Source organism: Ovis canadensis, chromosome 7 (assembly GCF_042477335.2).
Source record: "Ovis canadensis isolate MfBH-ARS-UI-01 breed Bighorn chromosome 7, ARS-UI_OviCan_v2, whole genome shotgun sequence".
NCBI lineage: Eukaryota > Metazoa > Chordata > Mammalia > Artiodactyla > Bovidae > Ovis > Ovis canadensis.
The window spans coordinates 42,902,747-42,924,623 of NC_091251.1; the positions used below are offsets into that span (position 1 = coordinate 42,902,747).

Genomic DNA, 21,877 nt, shown 5'->3' on the forward strand with positions numbered 1-21,877 from the left:
GGTAAACATTAAACAAAAATAAATATGTAATTGTTACATCTCTCAAACTTAGACTTTGGCAATGACAAACCAGTTCATTTTGCTTCTGAATCCTTTAAAATCATAAATTTCATAAATCAAAATAAATTCCATAAATACAAGTAAGTTTTATTTTATAATGAAGTATTTTATGTTTTATAATGACATATGTCTGCAGTCATAATATTAAAAAAAAATGTAAGCCTAGGTATTGTTTGTGCAAGGCATCAGACCTAATATTAAGCATTTTCATTATTTATTATTGGATGAGAATTTGTACTTAACCAGCTGCCATAACGGGTAGGTCATATTTGTCTTCCTTTTTCCTTCAACAAATATTTTTTTTAAATAGTGATAATGGATCTATTCTTGGCCTTCTTTATAATGGAGTGGGGGCAGAGTTTTCTCTGTCTTTGACATTAAATGTTACTGGTCTGACAAGGACTTCAGCTACATCAACAACCACACAAAAAAAGTAAGGTCTTTGGCAAGCACGAGGCACTCACAGATTACTTCAAATATCATCTTGCATTGGCCTTAACATGGCCTGTTAGTTCAAGCCCTAAAAATAAACACCTATTAATCAGCTAATGGCAACATGGATGGACCAGCCCTCTGACTGTGGGGACCTCAGTCTAACCTCATTCAATAGCTTGTCTTATGTCACCCAGGATGAGGTAGTTTGCAGCCAGGAATGCCTCTAAAAGAAGACAGTCAAAAGCTGAACTAAATGTTTAAAATAACCTCTGTAACTCCTCTCCACACTGACAGATTGCTTTCAACTCGAATGGAGTCAAACCACAGCACCAGCCCTAGTGGCCTTCCTGGGGCCAACTCAGAGCCGCAGAGTTTGTCAAGTAAAACTGCAGGTTTGGCGGAGCTCTCTCTCCCTTGTCTTGCTTTTAATCAGAAAACAACCAGAGTAGAACTCACTCCTGGAAGTCCTTATCTTCATAAAATGTAGCTAATGACTCCTGTTAAGTTCAATAAGGTTGCTGTGTAAGTCACTAAGGAAACTGTTGGCCAGTCACCTCCTGCCCGCAGACCTCTCAAAGAATACAAGCTGGAGGGACCCCCGTGGAGCTGGGCTGTGACTGTTTATATACATGTACTTTGTCCCAGCGACAGTGGAAAGCTGAGCCCTCAATATAGCTTTCAGTTTCTTGGTTTTGCTGTGTTGTTGTTTTATTATTTTTTTTGAATGGCAGTCTTTTTTCTGTATGTAGTGGAAATGGGGGGAGGGAGAGAGATTTGTTTTAATGTATACTTTTCTCTAATGTGTTTACCCCCAAATAAGTGAGCTGTAGTAGATACTTTGGCCCCACACAAAGTAAATATTTAGCTCACAAATTCCATACAGAAACATGGCCCCGGGTATTTGGGTTTCATAAAAGAGGATTAGCCTGGGGCAAAGGGCTGGCGTGCCTGCTCCATGGATCCGGAGGAACAGGCCCTCCACTTGTGCACCACCCCTTTGGCCCTCAGCGGCCTCACTCCCACCCCACTTTTTCCAACTGTGTCTTCTGCCAGGCCCATGATCTTTGTTGATTCCGAACTTTTCTGAGCTGCCCCCGAAGCCCCCAGGCTTTTGCTCATCACCCTGTCTGTGCTTCTCCCTCCACCAGAAGCACCCTCCCTGCCTTACCACTGAGCAAAGCTGACCTCAAGACTCCAAGGTCACCTTACTTCTGCTCGAGCCTTCCCTCCCCTCCTCGGGGCCACCGCAGGGCCTTCTGCACAGTTCTCGCGCAGTCTGTCCTCCACATCTGTCTCTGTTGTTGCTGTTCAGTTGCTCAGCCGTGTCCGACTCTTTGCAACCCCATGAACTGCAGCACGCCAGGCTTCCCTACCCTCCACCATCTCCCAGAGTCTGCCCAAACTCATGTCCATTGAGTCAGTGATGCCATCCAACCATTTCATCCTCTGTCATCCCCTTCTCCTCCTGCCCTCAATCTTTCCCAGCATCAGGGTCTTTTCTAATCAGTCAGCTCTTCGCATCAGGTGGCCAAAGTATTGGAGCTTCGACATCAGTCCTTCCAATGAATATTCAGGACTGATTTCCTTTAGGATTGACTGGTTTGATCTCCTTGCAGTCCAGGTGACTCTAAAGGGTCTTCTCCAACACCACTGCCTTTGAACCTACTTGTCTGCCTTACTCCTAAAAGCCCCTGGAAGACAAGGATGGTATCAGGTATTCTTTGAATCCAGGAGACTTGAATCTGAAATGGGTACATTGGGCCTCATGTTTACTAGAATGCCTTCCTCTAGATGTATTTAAAAGGGGATCAGTCAGAAGAAGGATTCACAAAGCCCAGCCCTGAAGAATGACTCAAAACCTTCAGAAGGACAGATAAGATATTTTCCACCATGCAGACCTTCAGCACACCGGCATCCAGCCCAGGGGAGCCTGCTGGCTGTGTGTAGATTTAAGGTCTATTTCCAGGTGACATCAGTTCAACTTGCCTCCCATGCGTCTGTCTGCTCTGGGCAGTCAGGTGTCTCCTGCCCACCTCACCGCCCTGTTGGTGAGTGTCTTCTGGAGTTGGGCCAGCGTGCCTTTTCACTCCCTCAACACAGTTGCCCTTATCACTTGGAAACATCCCTGCCTCGGTGCTTCATTGTATGGATCTGGTGTTAAATTAGTAATGCAGTTAAAAATAAAATCAAATAGGATCTTTATGGGCTTAAATTTAAAATGTTGTTAACTATTGACCTTCTAAGTTCAGTTTAACCATAAAATGCATTCTTTGATTCCCAAGCTCAATAGTCTATTTCTAATTTGCTATTTTATTGTACCTTTTTTGGGGGGAAGGGTAGAAATAAACTAAAAGCCTTAACCCAGTGTATAGAAGCCACCAGATCCTTGTTTTTCTTAAAGGAGCACTGTTGCAAATGTGTAAAGATCATTTTTTAAAGTTTACGTATTATTAGAAAGTAAAGCAATAGGAATACAGACTCCGCCTGAGCCTGAGAATGCTACAGGCACCGTATCAATGGCACGTGTGGTTCGCAGAGTGCAAACCCACATGTCCTACACAAATACCGTTCACTTTCATAGTTTGAAATCTCTTCACTCATCTTAAACACCTTAAGGTATTTGGAAAGGGAGGAAGAAATAAAACAGATGAACCTGCTGAGATATGGCCAGGAACAGTAGTACTTCATTTTGATTGATGTTTTTACAACCTTATCTTCTAGATAAAAGCTACTGTAAACAAAAGCCTACCTGAATTGATTGTATTTCAAGAGAGCCACCTGTGTGCAGCGATTGGTTCCCAAGTGCTTAGTTTTTCTTCTTAGCAGTCAGTTCCCACCCACCTTACAGTCACCACCTCAACCACCAGGAGTGGCCCTTCCTGGGAATGGTACTTCTGTTTTCTACCAGGTTTTAAGCCGCAGCATCATCTCCTCCATAGCAACCTGGAAAGCAGGGATTCCTAACAGCCCCTCTGGGAGCTAGCTCTTCAGAATGTGCAACTCAGGCATGTTTTTAAGGCTCATTTTCTCATGTTTAAAAATGATTTTTCTTCCCTGCATGGTGGAGAGTATCAGCAAAAGATTTTTTCCCCCAAATGTTATTCAGTTGTGTCTGACTCTTTGTGACCCCATGGACTGTAACATGCCAGGCTTCCCTGTCATTTGTTATCTCCCTGAGTTTTCTCAAGTTCATGTCCATTCATTTGATGATGCCATCCAACCATCTCATTCTCTGTTGCCCCCGTCTTCTCCTGCCCTCAGTCTTTCCCAGAATCAGGGTCTTTTCCAGTGAGTCAACTCTTCGCAGGAGGTGGCCAAAGTATTGGAGCTTCAGCTTCAGCATCAGTCCTTCCAAAAATATTCAGGGCTAATTTCCTTTAGGATTGACTAGTGGGATCTCCTTGCTGTCCAAGGGACTCCCAAGAGTCTTCTCCAGCACTTCAGTTTGAAAGCATCAGTTCTTCAGTGCTCAGCCTTCTTTATGGTCCAACTCTCACATCCATACCTGACTACTGGAAAAACCGTAGCTTTGACTAGATGGACCTTTGTCAGCAAAGCGATGCCTCTGCCATGGTAGCATCCACAGCTTCCCCTGAGGCAGGGGCCCTGTCGTGTTTTCGTTCATGTATGCATGTATCCGCTCACCCCTTATTCATTGGTTGACTCCCGCGTGCCTCTGAAATACAAGCTGTTCTCACGGAACTTTGTATTCTAAAAAGTGTTTGTTTAATAACTGCCAGGCTGGATTATTCTTTTTTTTTTTTTCTGAGATATTTTTTGTTTGTTTGTTTCTCTTTACCGGGCCATTTTTTCCTAATGACATGGATGGTTCTACCTTCTCATTTTTTTTTTTCTCCTCTTTCCAGCATTTGCCTTTATGAATCTATACAATTGAGAAGTTTGCTTTTGAGGACTGTGATGATTTAGCCAGAGGGACTTTCCTTATCATGAAGGATTTATCATGAGTAAAAGAAAATTTTAACTACACATTTAGAGCAAGTTGGAATCTGACATACCTGAAGCATTGTGTCACATTTGGTTAATGATAGATTTATAGGGCAAACATGTATCAGCCTTAATCCTTTAGTTACTTGACTTTGCCAAGGATGAAAATTCCGATAATTTTTTTTATTTTAAGCAGACGTATATATATCCAGAACCCATAAATCACTTTGTGTCTTGAGATAAACGTCTGACTGAACTCCAGGTTACCCTGTGATCTTCCATGAACTGAGCTGAGGAAACAGAGGCCCCCCCTCCCCCTCTACCTAATAATAAAAGACTATGTGCAAAAAGTTGGCAAGATTTTTGTGATAAAAATAGTTTCTGTTTTATAATTTCTGATTTCTAGTATTCAGGAAGTTGGAAATAAAAAGTTCAGAAATACCCTCAACGTTTATGAGAGCAAGCCCATGGTTGACTCACTGGCAAATACCGAAATGGACTGTTGCACCGTCAGCCCCATGTGTTGCCAGCGTGATGATCGCTTTCCATTATGGTTGTCGTGTCAATTATAAATTCTCTGACATCAAACCCTAAATCAGCTGAAATGATGGGTTTGCCTTTGGCATGGTTCCCTGGGGAAATAACTGAGAAAACATGTAATAATTCACACGACCAATTTTGTAAGCTACCCCAACTTTTGGTAGAAGGCTGGGGTATAAATTCTAGAGAGAGAGATATGATTTGCACCCAAGGTCCCCTGAAGAGTCCTGTCACTCTTACTGCTTAAGTATTTTCAAAGCAAATATGACCTTGGGTACTTTGTGATTTTTTTATTGTTTGGTTTCTTTCACTGCATTTGGTGTTTCTCTTTTCTTTCCATCCCATTGGAGAAAAAAGGAGAAACATTGTACTATCCACTTCATACATCCTCATTTGAAACAAAAAAACAGGGCTATCATACCTAAGCTCATTCTCTAGTTTCACAATAAAATAATCTCAATATACTTCTGATTCTGCCATCCCTCTCTATCTCTCAGAACCTCTAGTCCCAATCTTCACTCTTCTCTCAAAAAAAAATGGGTTTAATGGAGAAAATTAAAAGGCCATTATATGAATAAATGCAGCATAGCTGAGAACTTGCCTTGTCTATGAAGACTTCTAGAACATCATGTTATTGTTCTACTTATTCTTGCACTGTGAATCTTTTGGCATCTTATTTATTCAATTATTATTATTATATTACTCAATTGATAACTTATTTTTACACTTAAACATATGCAGGCTTACATTAAATTCTTAATAGGCAAATGCAGAGAGCCAGGAAGTAGTGTTTCTCCAAGGAAACAGATATTAAAAACAATGGATTTAAATATAAAAAAGTTTCTGCTTTTGTTTTCTCTCCCACCTACCTCAATTTTTCTCTTTTGAGGAGAGATTTCCTATAGGCAAGAAAGACTGTTAGTATAGCATCTAAGAATACCCAACAGAGGACAAAGTGAAGTGGAAGTTAAGCACTTTTCCAGGCAATTTAATATAGACATGAAAATGCTGAGTTATATAAACAGCAAGGAGAATTTCAGGTGGTTGTGGTTGTGTATTTATATACATTTTAAATTTTCTTCAAAATAATATATTATCTGTTTACTTTCTATGTGGCATAAAAGCCAAAAGTGAATCAGTATTTCTCACATAGTCTCCTTTTTTATTTTTAAGATTATAGACAGTAAGTTGATGTTACAAAGATATAGACTTGCATTTTTAATCATGAAGATCCATAAACCCAGCAAGAATATTTGTAACTAGGATTCTATTTCTTTAGTCATTTCAATTTGCAAACAGAGTTGCCAAGCCAAAAAAAAGCAAATGAAACAATCAATTTATATTTTTACTTCATCTCTAGATATTACCAAAAAAAGAATATTTGCTTTGTATGTGAAATTGACCGTAGTGCCAGAACCTTAAGACGCTGTATTACATGATCACTAATCTATTATTATTGTACACATATTTATACACAGGCATAAATACACACATACTTTGCATATAAACATGTGCAAGCATATTTCACTTGGACTGAAAAGTTATTTACAACTCTGTCTGGAGATACATACAACAGTGATTAACAAGTGCATAACCAATCTACAACACACAGATTAAAACTAAATAAACAGTGTAAGAGTTTATTTTAAAACAATTACAAGATGTTTTATATTTCTCCTTCGTCCTGGACTGTGTGTTTGAGAATGCATTCTTCATAAAAACCACATGCAAGTCTTTTTGATGGTGAAACAATTGACTTCCAACAGCCACATGTCTGCACACATCCTCAGAAGATACTTCAGACCCCACACAGCAACTCAAAATAAGAAAGGGAAAAAAAAAAAGATTTTCTGCTATTCCTCTTTTGGAGAGGAGTTTCCTATTTGCTTATGAATTGAAAAAGTTTGGGTTGGGAACAAAGATTTTGAATCAATACAACTAGGTTTTGTTTTTATTGTTTGATGAAGACCCTCATGACGAAGAACTTGACTAACATCATCAAATCATTCTATAGTCCTCTTGTCATCCTTCAGATGAAAATTGTTTATTTTATTGACTTGATCCAGATTTATATTGCAGAACCCTCATGCATTAGAATCCTTTTTTAAATGTAATTATAGCAACACAGCTCATTGAGAAAAGAAGGATATGATCAGTGTCATGAGTTTTCTCTTATTCTATGTAGATACCCAAATTGTACAATTGAATATGAATCCCACCACCATTCACCTTCATATTATCAAAAGAGGTATAAAAGTGTATTGATTTTTTTTAATACATAGTTATTTTTTCTTGGAGCTGAAACCATTGATAAGCGAAGTTAATTCCATAAATATGAGATACATTTCTGACCATTTCTTTGCCTCAGTTTTTCATCTGTGAAATAGGGATAATCATAGCACACACAGCCTACTCCTTCTCACATAAGGGGCTGGCTTGTGCATGTTAAATTAGCCTGTACGGATAAAAGCACTTGAAACACTGCCAGCCACATAATAAGCACACAGTAAATGTTAGTTACCTTTTTGCTGTTAGGTACTGGAATCATTTTATTTGTATTTAAACAACATCTTTATAAACGTTATGTTTGGTCACTGCTGCTGCTGCTGCTAAGTCGCTTCAGTCGTGTCCAACTCTGTGCGACCCCATAGACGGCAGCCCACCAGGCTCCCCCATCCCTGGGATTCTCCAGGCAAGAACACTGGAGTGGGTTGCCATTTCCTTCTCCAGTGCATGAAAGTGAAAAGTGAAAGTGAAGTCGCTCAGTCGTGTCCAACTCTTCACGACCCCATTGACTGCAGCCCACTAGGCTCCTCCATCCATGGGATTTTCCAGGCAAGAGTACTGGAGTGGGGTGCCATCGCCTTCTCCATGTCTGATCACAGGCCCTCTGAAATCTGTGGAGAAATAGAAGCTAAATGGGCTGTAGGGAGCCAACCAGGGAGTTGGCTACTGAGGCTAATTTAGCAAAATGATATCTAATATGCGATTGGAAATCTCTCAGTTCCTGCATTTACATTTCATTTCAGCCTCTCTGAAGAGGGTACCTCAGTCAGTGAGTCAGTTCAGTCACTCAGTCATGTCTAACTCTTTGTAAACCCATGGACTGCAGCACGCTAGGCTTCCCTGTCCATCACCAACTCCCAGAGTTTACTCAAACTTCTGTCCATAGAGTTGAACATGCCATCCAACCATCTCATCCTCTGTTGTCCCCTTCCCCTCCCACCTTCAGTCTTTCCCAGCATCAGGGTCTTTTCCAATGAGTCAGTTCTTCACATCTGAAGGTGGCCAAAGTATTGGAGTTTCAGCTTCAGCATCAGTCCTTCCAATGAATATTCAGGATGGATTTCCTTTAGGATGGACTGGTTGGATCTCCTTGTAGTCCAAGGGACTCTCAAGAGTCTTCTCCAACACCACAGTTCAAAAGCATCAATTCTTTGGCACTCAGCTTTCTTTATAGTCCAACTCTCGCATCCATACATGACTACTGGAAAAGCCATAGCTTTGACTAGGCAGACCTTTGTTGGCAAAGGAATGTCTCTGCTTTTTAATATGCTGTCTAGGTTGATCATAGCTTTTCTTCTAAGGAGCAAGCATCTTTTAATTTCGTGGCTGCAGTCACCATCTGCAGTGATTTTGGAGCCCAAGAAAATAAAGTCTCTCACTGCTTCCATTGTTTCCCCATCTGTTTGCCATGAAGTGATAGGACCAGATGCTATGATCTTAGCTTTCTGAATGTTGAGTTTTAAGCCAACTTTTTCACTCTCCTCTTTCAGAGAAGTCTTAAGATAATAGAAAGTTAGTAGTTTTCTCTTTTCTCCTTAAGTAAAACTACCATCCACCTAATTCCTATGTTATAGGATAGCACAGAGGCATGACAAGGAAGAGAGAGTATTTTTTTATATAGCTTAAAAGAAATAAGCAAGTTCTGCACGAATTTGGGAGCCCATATTTTCTATCTGTGCCTCTGAGTTTCTCCGAGAGTTGTGGAAGACTTGATGTATAATTTGTGCCATATTCTGTCCAACATTCATAATCTGACAACCTTAGAGATTATCTGAGGATAGCTAAATTTTTCTGAAAAACTTAAGAGTTTACTCTCTGAAATACCATTTTTAAAACATTTTTGTTGACAATTTTTTAAAAAATATCTTACAGATTGAGCTGCCTTTTTTAACTGAACAAAATGTAACCAGCATTTGTTTTTCCTGGATTGTCCTCAGCACCTGTTGAGATTGACAAAATTGATTTGCCCCAACACCCAACAAGCTTGGATTACCCCAACTGGATTTTTTACAATGTCTATTCCTTAGTTGTCAACAGTCACCTCAACTGGCAAAGAGTTGTGCCTATAACCAACATTCCACATCCTCTCTCCACCCTCTCTTTGCAGCTTCAGAAGCCCAATAGCCAAGTTTAACACCAAAACCACAGAACTGGGAGAAACATGCAGAATTCTTCATTTTATATATGATTTCTCTAGTTCTTTGGGAAACCCCAGCATCCTAAATACACAGCAGGGAGGGGAATTGGGGTATAGTCAGTCAGGAGCCAAAAAGCTCTGTTAGTGTAATAGGACAGAGTTGCTTTGTATCTGAGATTTGCCCTGATAAAGAGTTTCTGCTGCTGCTAAGTCGCGTCAGTCATGTCCGACTCTGTGCGACCCCACAGACGGCAGCCCAACAGGCTCCTCTGTCCCTGGGATTCTCCAGGCAAGAATACTGGAGTGGGCTGCCATTTCCTTCTCCAATCATGAAAGTGAAAAGTGAAAGTGAAGTCACTCAGTCGTGTTCAACTCTTAGGGACCCCACGGACTGCAGCCTACCAGGCTCCTCCATCCATGGGATTTTCCAGGCAAGAGTACTGGAGTGGGGTGCCATTGCCTTCTCCAAAAGAGTTTCTACTTACTGATAATCTCATTCGGTAACTCCTTCTGCTGTATAGTCTAGGTTCAAGTTTAACTAACAAAAGACAACCTGTAGACAACAGGACTCTCCATACTGCATATGTTGAAGAATGGTATTTGAGTACTCAAGTCTATGGTGCAGGTATATCTATTAGTTATCTACTGCTATATAAAACACTGCCCCAAACGAAATGACTTAAAATAACGCACATTTGTTATCTGACTTTTTCGGCGGGTCAGGAATATGGGCGTAGCTTTCCCGAGTCACCCTCTTTGCCTGCTCTCACGGGCTGCACTCGAGACGTTGCCCCAGGGCCTGTGGTCTCCTCTGGAGGTTCGACTGAGGAAAGATCTACTTCCAAACTCACTCAGTGATTGTTCTCCATGTTGAATCAAAATCTGATTCTTGGTTACTTTCAAACATTGCCCTTCATCTGTGCTCAAGAGCTACACCAGGAATCCAGTTCCTTCTCCCGGGAGCACTGTAAAAATCCAAAGGTCGTGAGTGAGCATATTACCACTGTAAGTGTCCATTTCCACCTCGTATATGCTTTGTTATTCTAATGCTTCCGCACTCATCCTAGAGTTCTCCTCCAGATCAGTTCCAGACTAGAGATATTCACCTTAAAATATGACACCAGAACCCTCCACAGCAATCTAGGTGTGGTCTGACCAGTGCATAGAGCATCTCTGCTCTTTTTCTGGTTGAAGTCTAATACTGTGTTACCATATTTAGTAGACTGATCACTACATCATAGCAAGACAATCACAGACCCTCCAGCCAGTCCTGGCTTCCAAAGCAGATTCCTCTTACTTTTTAGCTACATGACCTCTGGCAAGATACATAAATTTCTATGTGCCTCAGTTTCTTTTTTTGTAAACTGTGGACAATAACTTCCTCCCTCATGGAGCTGATCTGAGAATTAAATGGATCCACACATGTAAAGTGCCTAGAACAGTGTCTGTCACATAGTCAGTGCTATGAAATTATTAATAATTAACATTGTAACTGTTATTATGACTAGCACTGTGATCTGTAAGTATGCCATTGGGGTGCCCTTCCTGGTCACTAATAAAATTACCAAACCATGGCAATGTCTGAGCCCTTCCATCTTGCCTGTGTCTGGGTGGCCACTGATCCAGTAACCAGTGCAAAGCTGTCTGATTCTATTATTACTAACACTGTGTTCTCCATCTTTTCCAAGGGTATCTGTCATGTATCAGGTACTGTGCTAGGTCTAGAGGATACAAATGTAAGTGAAACATGCTCTTTGCCCTCAAAAGGGTCACAAGAGAGCAGAGAGACAAATGGTGAAGCATATGGAGATACATATGCTCAAAACCTACAAAAGGGTACCCAGTTTTCATTCGTCTCCTACTTAATTTCTCTAACTACTCTAAAATGGAAGGAAACCAGAGAAACACATTTATAAGGTTGTCATTATTTACAAGGAGCTTTATTTTTCATACCCTCAAGGTCTGTCATGGCTTTTGACTTTCACCTCCCATGTTTTCAAGAGGTATTTGTTATTTTTGCTAATATGGTAGTATTTTATTTGCAGGCAAAATTACTTGTTCAAGAGTCACTCACATTCCAGGCTGTGCTCCACAGTAGTTTTTAAAATCATTTGGAGGCTTTGGTCATATTACTTGACCATGGAAATAGTAACTTCCAAATTATAGTCAACCTTGAAATGTGTTTGCACAGTCAATTCGGAGATCCATACACATCCCATTACCCAGTATCTCAAGCCTGATAGGGAGGGCTTCAGTCCTAATAGCAGACCAACCCTCTGCTTTGCACATTTGCTCATATCCAGGGACTCTATTTTCTTTTAAATTCTGTTAATAGTCTCTTTGATTTTTATTGGTCACGAAGGTTGTGCTTGCCTTCCCAGTGATCTCATTCTTATCCAGTAGACATCAAAAACGGTGAAATCTCTAGGTACCTAAGCATGTACTTGCCTGACATAAAAATTTCCTAGGTCTTGGTTCTCTCCCTGTTTTACACCTTTTCAGATGGAAACACTAGAGATAGGTTGCTTGGTTTTTCAAATTGTCAGCCCACATGCTCGCTTCTGTAAGTTCCAGTAATCAAGGAATTGATCATACAAGGTTGCTTAATATGGTCAGCCTCCTCATAAGTGGATAAGTTGCTGAAAGGTTATCTTGCCAGCATCTGATAATCTCTAGATCCTGAGCTATTGGAGAAACATCAGAAATGCACTCAAGGTGTTGGGAACAAAGCCAGATCTTGTTTTCTCATTAAATTTCCAAACTTGTCACCATCTGTAGTCCCCATTATTTTTGTCATTCAAAGACTACATAATTTGAAAGCCTTCATCTGCCAATCTCTATTTACAAAGGGAAGTTATATTTCCTTGTTTTTGATTAATTAAGATATACTGTCAGAGCTTTTGAGTTACACAAGAGAGCTGGTATTACCCAAGTTAATATAATGTCACCCAGAAGCTAGGGAACAAAGATTTGGGTGGTAGAGCCTTATTATGAGTCATTTCCCATATATACTAAAAATAGCTCAAATATCTGTGTTGCTACCTTTAGAGAGTCCTCCTAGCAAATCACTACATGAAACGTTCAGATTCACAATCTTCCATTTATTTTTGTTTAATGTATTTATCTTAATTGGAGGATAATTACAGTATTGTGATTGGTTTTGCTGTATATCAGCGTGAATCAGCCACAGGTATACACGTGTCACCCCCAACCGGAACCCCCCTCCCTGTCCCAGAGCACTGGCTTCGGGTGCCCTGCTTCAGTGCATCAAACTTGCACTGGTCCTCTATTTTACATATGGTAATGTACATCTTTTGGTGCTATTCTTTCAAATCATCCCGCCCTCACCTTCTCCCACTACATCCAAAAGTCTGTTCTTTATGTCTGTGTCTCCTTTGCTGCCCTGCATGCAGGATCATTGGTACCATATTTCTAAATTCTATATATATGCATTAACCTACAGTAGTTGTCTTTCTCTTTCTGACTTATTTCACTCTGTATAGTAGGCTCCAGGTTCATCCACCTCATTAGAACTAACTCAAATGCATTCCTTGTTATAGCTGAGTAATATTCCATTGTGTATATGTACCACAACTTCCTTGTCCATTCATCTGCTGATGAAAAGATGCTCAACATCACTCATTATCAGAGAAATGCAGATCAAAACCACAATGAGGTATCATCTCATACCACTCAGAATGGCCATCATCAAAAAGTCTACAGACAATAAATGCTGGAGAGAGTGTGGAGAAAAGGGAACCCTCTTACACTGTTGGTGGGAATGCAAAGTGGTACAGCCACTATGGAGAATAATATGGAGATTCCTTAAAAAACTGGGACTAGAACTGCCCTATGACCCAGCAGTCCCACTGCTGGGCATATACCCTGAGGAAACCAGAACTGAAGGAGACATGTGTACCCCAGTGTTCATTGCAGCAGTGTTTACAATAGCTGGGACATGAAAGCAATCCAGAGGCACAATCGTGCAAAACAGTTTCTGGTTGCTGATTTCATCTGTTGCCTTACAAGTGAAACACAAGTCTACTTTCTTGGTCATCGAGGTGTTCCCCAGCCTGATTTTAATGCCTAGAAATTGCCCTTTTCGTAAAGAGCCGTCATGCCTCGTGTCCTTTGGCTTATGATTCAGGTAAAGAGCAGACTGCTCTCACTCTCTCAGTGCTGGTAATATGTGTTTTTGTTTTATTAAATCTTTAAAACACTGGGCTTGTTGTTTATGACCTCTATATATTATTTTGTTCTTTTCCATGACTGGTTAGATTGCCTTTTTTTTTTCTCCCTTTGTAAAAATATGAGCACCTTTCTAAAGAACATCACAGCTTCCAGAATGGCTGCGTAATAAAACAGGAGAAACGTGTTGAGGTTAACATTAGTTAGGTTTCTTGAGACTGTGACTCAGGGCTGCTTTACTGATGGGAAGGTTTAAAGGCATCTCAGGCATGACCCTCAGAATCACAGATCTTCCTGCTTTTGCCAGACTTGTCTTGACAAACCCAAGATCATCTGATACTAGTCACAGAGCTCTTTGTGAAATCAAGAAACCAAGTGGAATCCATTGCAGACAGTTGTTTATGATTGAGAGTTACTAAGAAACCCCAATGGAAGCAATACCTTGTTTAGGTGTGAGCTTCACCTGATAGGCAAGTAAGCACAGTGGGGAAGAGTGGCAGCAGAGGGGGAGGTGTGCATACCTGCCACCTTAGGTGCCTGATTCTTCTGACCACAAAGGAGACTCTTCAGAGATACTGAGAAACAAAAGCATGTGCAGTCAGCCCTGAGGGTAAATGTTGGCAGGGCCTGGTACTCCAAGGCATTGCATTCTAGATGGCTCCTGTGACCCCCCCATCCTCCGAACATGTTCAGTTGTTGAGAGCCGCCATCTCAGGATTCTGTCCCTGCATAGCGAGGATGCAAAGGTTTCAGTTCATCTTGCATCCAGCTTGGCTACCTTCCTGATGTGAATCCCCAAATAAACCATCCCACGATATCCAACTGAACTTGTTCCTGTGCATACAGTATTTCGCAGCCCATCCTGTACTGTTTGTTTTGGCAAGTACGCTTCAGCATATAATAAATCATGGAAGGAAAAAGCCTTTTGGCCTAGCTCAATTCAGCCCGCTGTAATGTCAGAATACAGAAAGCAGTTCTGTTTTTAGACATCCTTTTACTAACCCAACATTCATAATTTATGATTTCACTGTAAAATTCCTGCAACACGACACCAAAAGTAGAGCTGCCCTTTAATTAAGTACTCTTGGTAAGAAAAACGTGAAACTGATGTGCAAAACATCTCTGTGTGCATGGTGATTGATAATGATTACATCTTTATGAACCCAACCTAGAGGTCTCAACTTCCTGCTGACTACTTCCTGACTGTGCTGCTAACTAAATTGGAGATAATTCGGAGGCATTATTTAGAAATACTGAGGTTTTAAGCCTGCATCTGTCAAGACTTTTTCTCAACTCTACGTGGCATTATTCCTTGTTTTCGTGATAAGAACCTACAGCCAAATTTCATGCCATGTTCAAGCTTAAAAGAAATTGTAGTGCAGAGAGAGGAGGGTCAAGAGATTTCTCTGTAGGATCCCAGTTGTCATATGTGTGTATGTGTGGTTTGGTTTTGTTTTTTTTAGACTAGAAAGAATAGGGCAGAAGGAACTTCTGGCCCTGCTGGTATATTGTAAGAAGACTTTGAGCCATTTCGTTTTTTAATATTACTTTTCAAACTTTTTTTTTCCACTTAATTGAAAATAGGTAAGTTTAACCTTTAAAAGGGTGCCTCTGAATGTGAAAGTGTTAATCGCTCAGTCATGTCCAACTCTTTGGGACCCCATGGATTGTAACCCACCAGGCGCCTCTACATGGAGGCAACCCTCCAGGCAAGAATACTGGAGTGGTTGCCATTCCCTTTTCCAGGGCATCTTCCTGACCCCCGGATCAAACTCCGGTCTCTTGCGTTGCAGGCAGATTCTTTACCAGCTGAGCCACCGGGGAAGCTGTGCTCAGCTGTGCCCCTGAATGTTAAAAGACTAAAAGCCCAAGCCTGGTGCTCCCCAGCTCAGTGCTACCGCAACTCTGTTTTATCCTTCATCAGCTAAGTCAGCATAACACCTGACTGAGAGGAAATCAGGGTAGTGAAATAGTTCAGGTGCCTTGAAAAAAAAAGGTAACAAATCCATCCAAGGTGGTAACATTTCCATTAAATAAACGTTTTGGTCTAAGTTCAGCTACTTGCAGTCAGAATCATAGCAACCAAAATAAAAACTGTGTCAAGTCTTCTAGTCGTCTTATCCATGCATCAGTGATTACCTTTTTCTGGGATTATGTCAGTACTGCCTGTGTGTGTTATTTTCTCATGTTTTGCAGGTTTGGGCCGGGCTTAGTCATCTACTGGTACGGGTTTATCCAGGAGCTGGACTGTAACCGGGAGAGGGGCATCCTGCTCCACGCCTGCTTTCCCACTGACATCGTCACCTTGTGCCACAGTGTTGCCTGACCCTGACGATCCTGGAAGAGAATCTGGGAGGAGAAGGTGAATCCGGAAGCAATTTTACTTTCCTGCAGCGTAAACTCCTGGCAACATCTGCCCTGAACTTCAGCTGAACTCTCGCTGCCCGTGGTCACACCACTACCTCTTTAGACAAACATATCAAGAGTTTCTGTTTTCCTTCATCCCTTGCTCATGGGAACAGCCAAGAACTACAGACACAACCCACTCATTATCAGCATTTCTGTCTCTGTCAAACAGTTAGTTTATAGATAGTCATAATCTTTCTTCCTTCCGGATGGTTTCTCCTTATATACTGAACAAAAGGAAAAATGTGGAGACTGAAAGGTGTGATTTTTCAATTCTCCGCCCAGTTACCAAATTGCCCTCTTATTTATTTTTTGGCTAAGCCTGAATCCATTCTGTCTCCCTCCCCATTTCTCTTTATGTACACTTACAGATACCCAGGATTGCATTACCGTCGTGGAATAACCTCTCACGGTCCTAGCAAAGTCAAAGTCGTGAAGGCTACAACTAGATTTTCTCGCTCACCTACAAGGGCTGATCTTGCTGGGAGCCTGCGCTTGCTTTGTCCAGTCTTTATGGTTTCCTGATGTCTATGGCAGTAAGCCAAGCTGAAAAAAATATACTTGATGAGAATTTCTTCTTTTTATATTACTTGTTTGAACACAAAACATTTTCCACTTATCTCATTTAAAAGCATCAGTTATGTTGTGTCTGGAAACCACGCTTCTCTTTTGGATTGGGGGCTGAGGGCAGATAACTGAAGCTCGGGGCCAGCCTTGAAAAGAGTTTATTTTTAAACACAACTAGTTGTCTATAGGTATGGATGGTGGTTGGTATTTTTATGAGTAAAATTTTTCAAAAGTGCATTCTTTGCCCTGCTTTATATCTCCCGTAAGTTAGGCATTAGGGAAGTTCGGCTTTGAATGAATTAAGTGTACCAAAAATAAACCTAGAGCGATTTTCAGGTTAGCAAAATAAAAGAAGTTTTGTATTTGTTCACTTTCATTTATTCACTTTTTATACTACAAACCAAATTTCAGTCTGAAGGAAAACATCATTATAAATTCATTATAAACCTATCTTTTAGGAAGGTAAAAATTAATCCATACCCAAAAATGTATTTAATAAAATTTTCCCCCATGATGACAAAAAATAATATTCTTTATAATATTGAGTGAGTTTGGAAATATTAGTAAAAATGTAACTTTTACAAACACCCTCAAGTTATATGCGTTGCTTGGTTCTTTCAAAAGACTTAACTGTACTGTCTGTACTTTGTTCATTTTGCACCTAAGAGGGTATGCAGACGTCTGCCTATTGCCTTTGCTTTTGAAGAACACAAACATGTTGGGTTCAGGCATGGATTTTATCTCTGTGGTAGGTTGCGTTAAACAAGAAAGAGGGAGATGATGAAATGGTATGGTACTATCAGGCAAACTTGTGCTTCAGTGTAGAATTCACCATACAGGTTTTGTGAGTAAAACAGAATGATTGGGAACAAGTGCTGTTGTTTTTAATACACACCACACACACTCACACTTGGGAACCACTGCTGTTGTCTTGATACACACCACACACAGACACACACACACACACAGACACACACTTGGGAACCACTGTTGTCTTAATACACACACGCACACTCTTAGACCAAACTGTTGTTAAAAGCAGTTTTCATGGCATGCTTTAAACTGATTTTTCTTCTTTAGGAGTAAATTACATGGATCTGCACAGATGTTGAAAACCTTGTTAAACCCTCATCAAGGATTTGTTTATTTTACATTAAACAAATTTATGATGAAGGGGCACAAATAAATTTAAAAAACGAAAGAGGTGCTTGCTCCTACCTGGCACCCTGACATAATATGTTAGGAGAAGGTACCAGCGTTCTCTGGCAAAGGCACCACCTTTTCTTTATGGATGAGATTTTTAAATCTGGCCCTGAAAAGTGGGAAAGAAACCAGTGGTAGACTGTACATACCATGATAAAGTTACAAAGTTATTTAAAACTAAGCTTTATACAACATAAAAACTAATGTGATTATAATGTGTATTACTTTTCAGTAGACGTTGGAGGAGTGGTGTTGGGGGGACTGATATTCCTAGATTAGAAGCCGAAATCCTCCTTGTCCTTTTATGTAAGAAATACTTATCTGTGCTATTAATATTTCTATGTGTGTTGTTTGTTTACTTGTTTGTATTTTTTTTTAATTTAGACAGTGTAAACATCACCCCTAAAGAGTAGACATATGGTGACTTATTTTTTTTCTTCTCGTCATTAGAACATTAATGTTAAAGTCAAATCCTACTTTATGGAGATCTCTGCAAACCGTGCTGATGAATTAAGCCAAGTCAGAAAGCAGGAGTGTGTGTACAAACATAAAACGCAATGATGTTCTCTCTGGCATATGTAGACCTGCCAAGCGTCTGCTCTCACAAACAAACAAGAGACACTGTTCGTTAGAAGCTCTCAGAGGGATGAGTTCAGAGCAAAGCTGATCCAGCGCGGATACTTCAGGCTACTTCACAGACTTGGTCCCACCCCGTTTCTACCCCAAACAAACAAAAACAATGAGGCTTCTTTTTTTTTTTTAATTTGCTTTGGGCAAAGTGTCTGTTAACTCTTCTAAACACTCCTAAATCATATATAAAAGAGAGGCTCGGGTGCAGAGTAGAAAACTGGCTGTCCAGAGGACATCATTTTCCTTTAAGCATAGGTGTATAGCTGCTCATTATTGGCAGGGCTTAATTCCACTCTGGAAAAAGATAAGTTGTCAAGTCTTTGAGGGGGTGCACTCACTCATTAAAGCCACCAGGGGATTGCTTAGCGCCCTGGATGAGGTCATCCACTAAATGGGCCCCGCTGGACCTCACTAATTAACGCACAGCGCCCAAGTGAACAGTTAATTCACTCGCCCCTCCTGAGGAGCTACACCCAGTGTTTCCTTTCCTCTCTGGAACCAAGATACCCGAGATGTCTGCTCTTTCTCACCAGTGGCCCCCCGCAACACACACACACCCCCTTTACAGACCTGCAGTTTCAGTTGAATGAAATCTTTCATGTGCTGGCCTCCATTTCCTTCCTCTTCCCTGTCATCTCCCCTTCTCCAGCCTTTGCAGTTTCTTCCCATGTGGACACACATTCGGCACTTACTCACTACAACTCACAGAAAAAGACTCTGATGCTAGAAAGATTGAGGGCAGAAGAGAAGGGGACAACAGAGGATGAGAGGCTGGATGGCATCAGTGACTCAATAGGCGTTAGTTTGAGCAAACTCGGGGAGATCATGAAGGACAGGGAAGGCTGGCGTGCTGCGATTCATGGGGTCGCAAAAGTCAGACATGACTGAGCGACTGAGCATCAACAACAACACTATCCACTGGTTCTTTGTCTCTCTGGGAATTGATCCCAGGACTGAAATGCAGCCCATCTGAATCCTGATCCATGTATTTTCAGAGTCGAGGTTGGGGAAGAACAATGGGCCTAAACCCTCTGGGGAAAAGCGCACCTAAGGCTCCTCTGTGTACCCAATGTTCACAGGCATCTGTGGCACCTGAAGATCGTAAAACCTGAACTAAGATATTTACAGGGTCCAAGAGAGCCTGAGGGTTAGTCTGTCCGTAACTATTTTGGCAAAAAGAGTCCAAAGAACATGTGAGGTTTACTGATATTTTCAGGCTGAATGGTGATGTTTAGCTGATGAAAATTACTAATTAAAATAGTAAAATGTCTCTGTGATTCAATTAGAGAATCACGGCCTAGCTCGTTCATCTTGGAGGAAGCGTGCCATTTTCTGTGTGATCTGCTGGGAGCAAATTGCCTCCTAAGTATAACTATTTTGTGAATAGGATGGGAGGTGAAAATCTCCCAGCTGGCACCTTCTCAATTAAGGTCAAGGAACAAAGCCGGCTTAACTAGAGAGGAAATTAAAAGGCAAACAATAGGAGTTTGCCTGCACTGTCACCATTTATAGCGAGATCCTCTCTGGACCTGCCTGGTAGGTCACCCTCAGGTTAAGGAAAGGTCCCAGTGACAGAGTTCAGACCCTCTAATTGTATTATGCCAAACTAACCTTCCTATATATAGTCAAAATGGTCTGAAGATGTTTTATTAAGAACATGCCTGGATTGCAAAGATTAAGGAAGATGGAATTATGAATTAAATAATAACCAGAACAGCTTGCGTTCCCCTTGTGTTTTTCACTTTCCTGCTATTGTTTTGACCATGGCTGTGAGACAAAGAGCTGCTTAGGTCAAGAACTATAAATTACGGTTTTCATACAATAGTCATCCACTAAAATGATTTCAAAGCTTGATCAAAGTACTTCAAAAAGACTTTTAAAACTTTTCCACAATGCAGGGGGAGGGGAAAGACTCATTTGATGCTTTAATTTGCTTCAGCCAGTCTAGCAGAGTTCCATCTTGGCGTCATACCTACTTTATATAAAATCCCACTCATTAGTTAAAGCAATCCAACTTGTTCTTATTGTTGTCTCATGTACAAGTAAAGGGGATTTACGTTTCCATCTAGTTAACTGGCACAACTAAACCTTTGGAGGCACTTGTAATGGAAGGAAAAGGTGCACATAATCCTGCTTTCAAAGAAGCATAACTTGACAGCATTTAATCATGATATGCAAGGTGTTTAAGGCTAACTCCCTGATTAGAATTAAAGTGGATATCAGTGGATTTAGTTGGCATCTTAATAATAGTCATGGTAGCAGATAGATTTCGTGTTTCATCTCTTTTCCCTCACCACTTGCATTTACTTGGAGCTGTCTCATGTCATAAGCAAGGATGATGAGAAGTACCCTAGTGGTAGATAAATTGAGTAAATGCTAGGCCCAACCATACATAAAGACAGTGTGGGATGGCTGCCACAATGCTTCCCTGTCAGGTAATTTTTATTTTTTAAAAGGAAGGTCATTTTGAAATGCTGACATGAAATATAACCAAGTCAATTAAGTAATAACAATGGAAGTTCAGAGTTTAATTGAGGCCTGAACATGAAGCCACCGACCATTAACCTAAAGCAGTCATGAATTCCCCTGAAAACAGCCTGTTAAAGGTATTTCTAGAATAGCTAGCACTTTTTTCTTTAAAAAAGTATCATTTTTAATATTCAACACAGATACAGTCAGAAATTACAATTGAGTATATATAAAGTGGACTGTTTTTTAACTGAAATTACTTTTATAGGGAAAAATCAAAATTTATATAATCCTAATGACCTCTGCAGGAAACCATAGTTTTGTAAGTAAACCAAAAGTTGTAAGTACCTTTTATTTGATTGTGCCACGTTTATCTCAATTGTTGATGTACTTCTCTCTCTAGTTGTTCATTGGTGAGATTTTCTGACTCGATTGTAAGCTCCATAGAGTAGGAACTATATTTATCTTGTTCACCACTCTATGACCCAATAGCTAACAGAGCTCCTGGCACAGAGCAGGTGTTCAATAAATGTTGAATGCACAAATGAATGACTGTTAAGCTTAGATTAAATATGCTCTTACTCACTTGCATTAAAGGAATAATTGGAGCCTTTTTATTTTAACTTTTTCATTTTCTTCAGCTGAAAACTAGGTGTATTTATTGGAATCAGAGAAACACATCATATATTTTGATGTAAATTAATTACTTTGGTGAGAATTAATTACTTTAGAAACCCTCAAAATCTGAAATATGGCAGTTTCATTTACCAGAGTCTTTGAGGATGCATACTTAGTTGTAAAGGCTTCCCTGGTGGCTCAGAGGGTAAAGAATCCTCTGCCAATGGAGGAGACACAGTTCGATCCCTGGGTTGGGAAGATCCCCTCTAGAAGGAAATGGCTACCCACTCCAGTATCCTTGCCTGGAGAATCCATGGACAGAGGAGCCTGGTGGGCTACAATCCATAGGGTCACAAAGAATTGGATATGACTAAAGCAACTTAGCAGCCACAT

At 40.6% G+C, this 21,877-nt stretch overlaps 1 protein-coding gene across 9 annotated transcripts in view; it reads left to right on the top strand.

The window, feature by feature from the left end:
* Positions 1–21,877, top strand: part of CDIN1 (CDAN1 interacting nuclease 1) — a 243,386-nt gene that overhangs the window by 216,412 nt on the left and 5,097 nt on the right. For 5 of the 9 annotated variants that reach the window (XR_011258176.1, XR_011258177.1, XM_069595987.1 and 2 more), the window contains one exon: positions 15,788–17,158. Coding sequence is in view for 7 of the 9 variants with exons in the window: in XM_069595987.1 (XP_069452088.1) it covers positions 15,788–15,917 (130 nt within the window). In the remaining 2 variants the exon portion in view is untranslated. Of the gene's footprint in view, positions 1–15,787; positions 17,159–21,877 lie in introns of those variants that run through there. The other 4 variants (XM_069595988.1, XM_069595993.1, XM_069595989.1 and 1 more) reach the window with 2 other exon arrangements.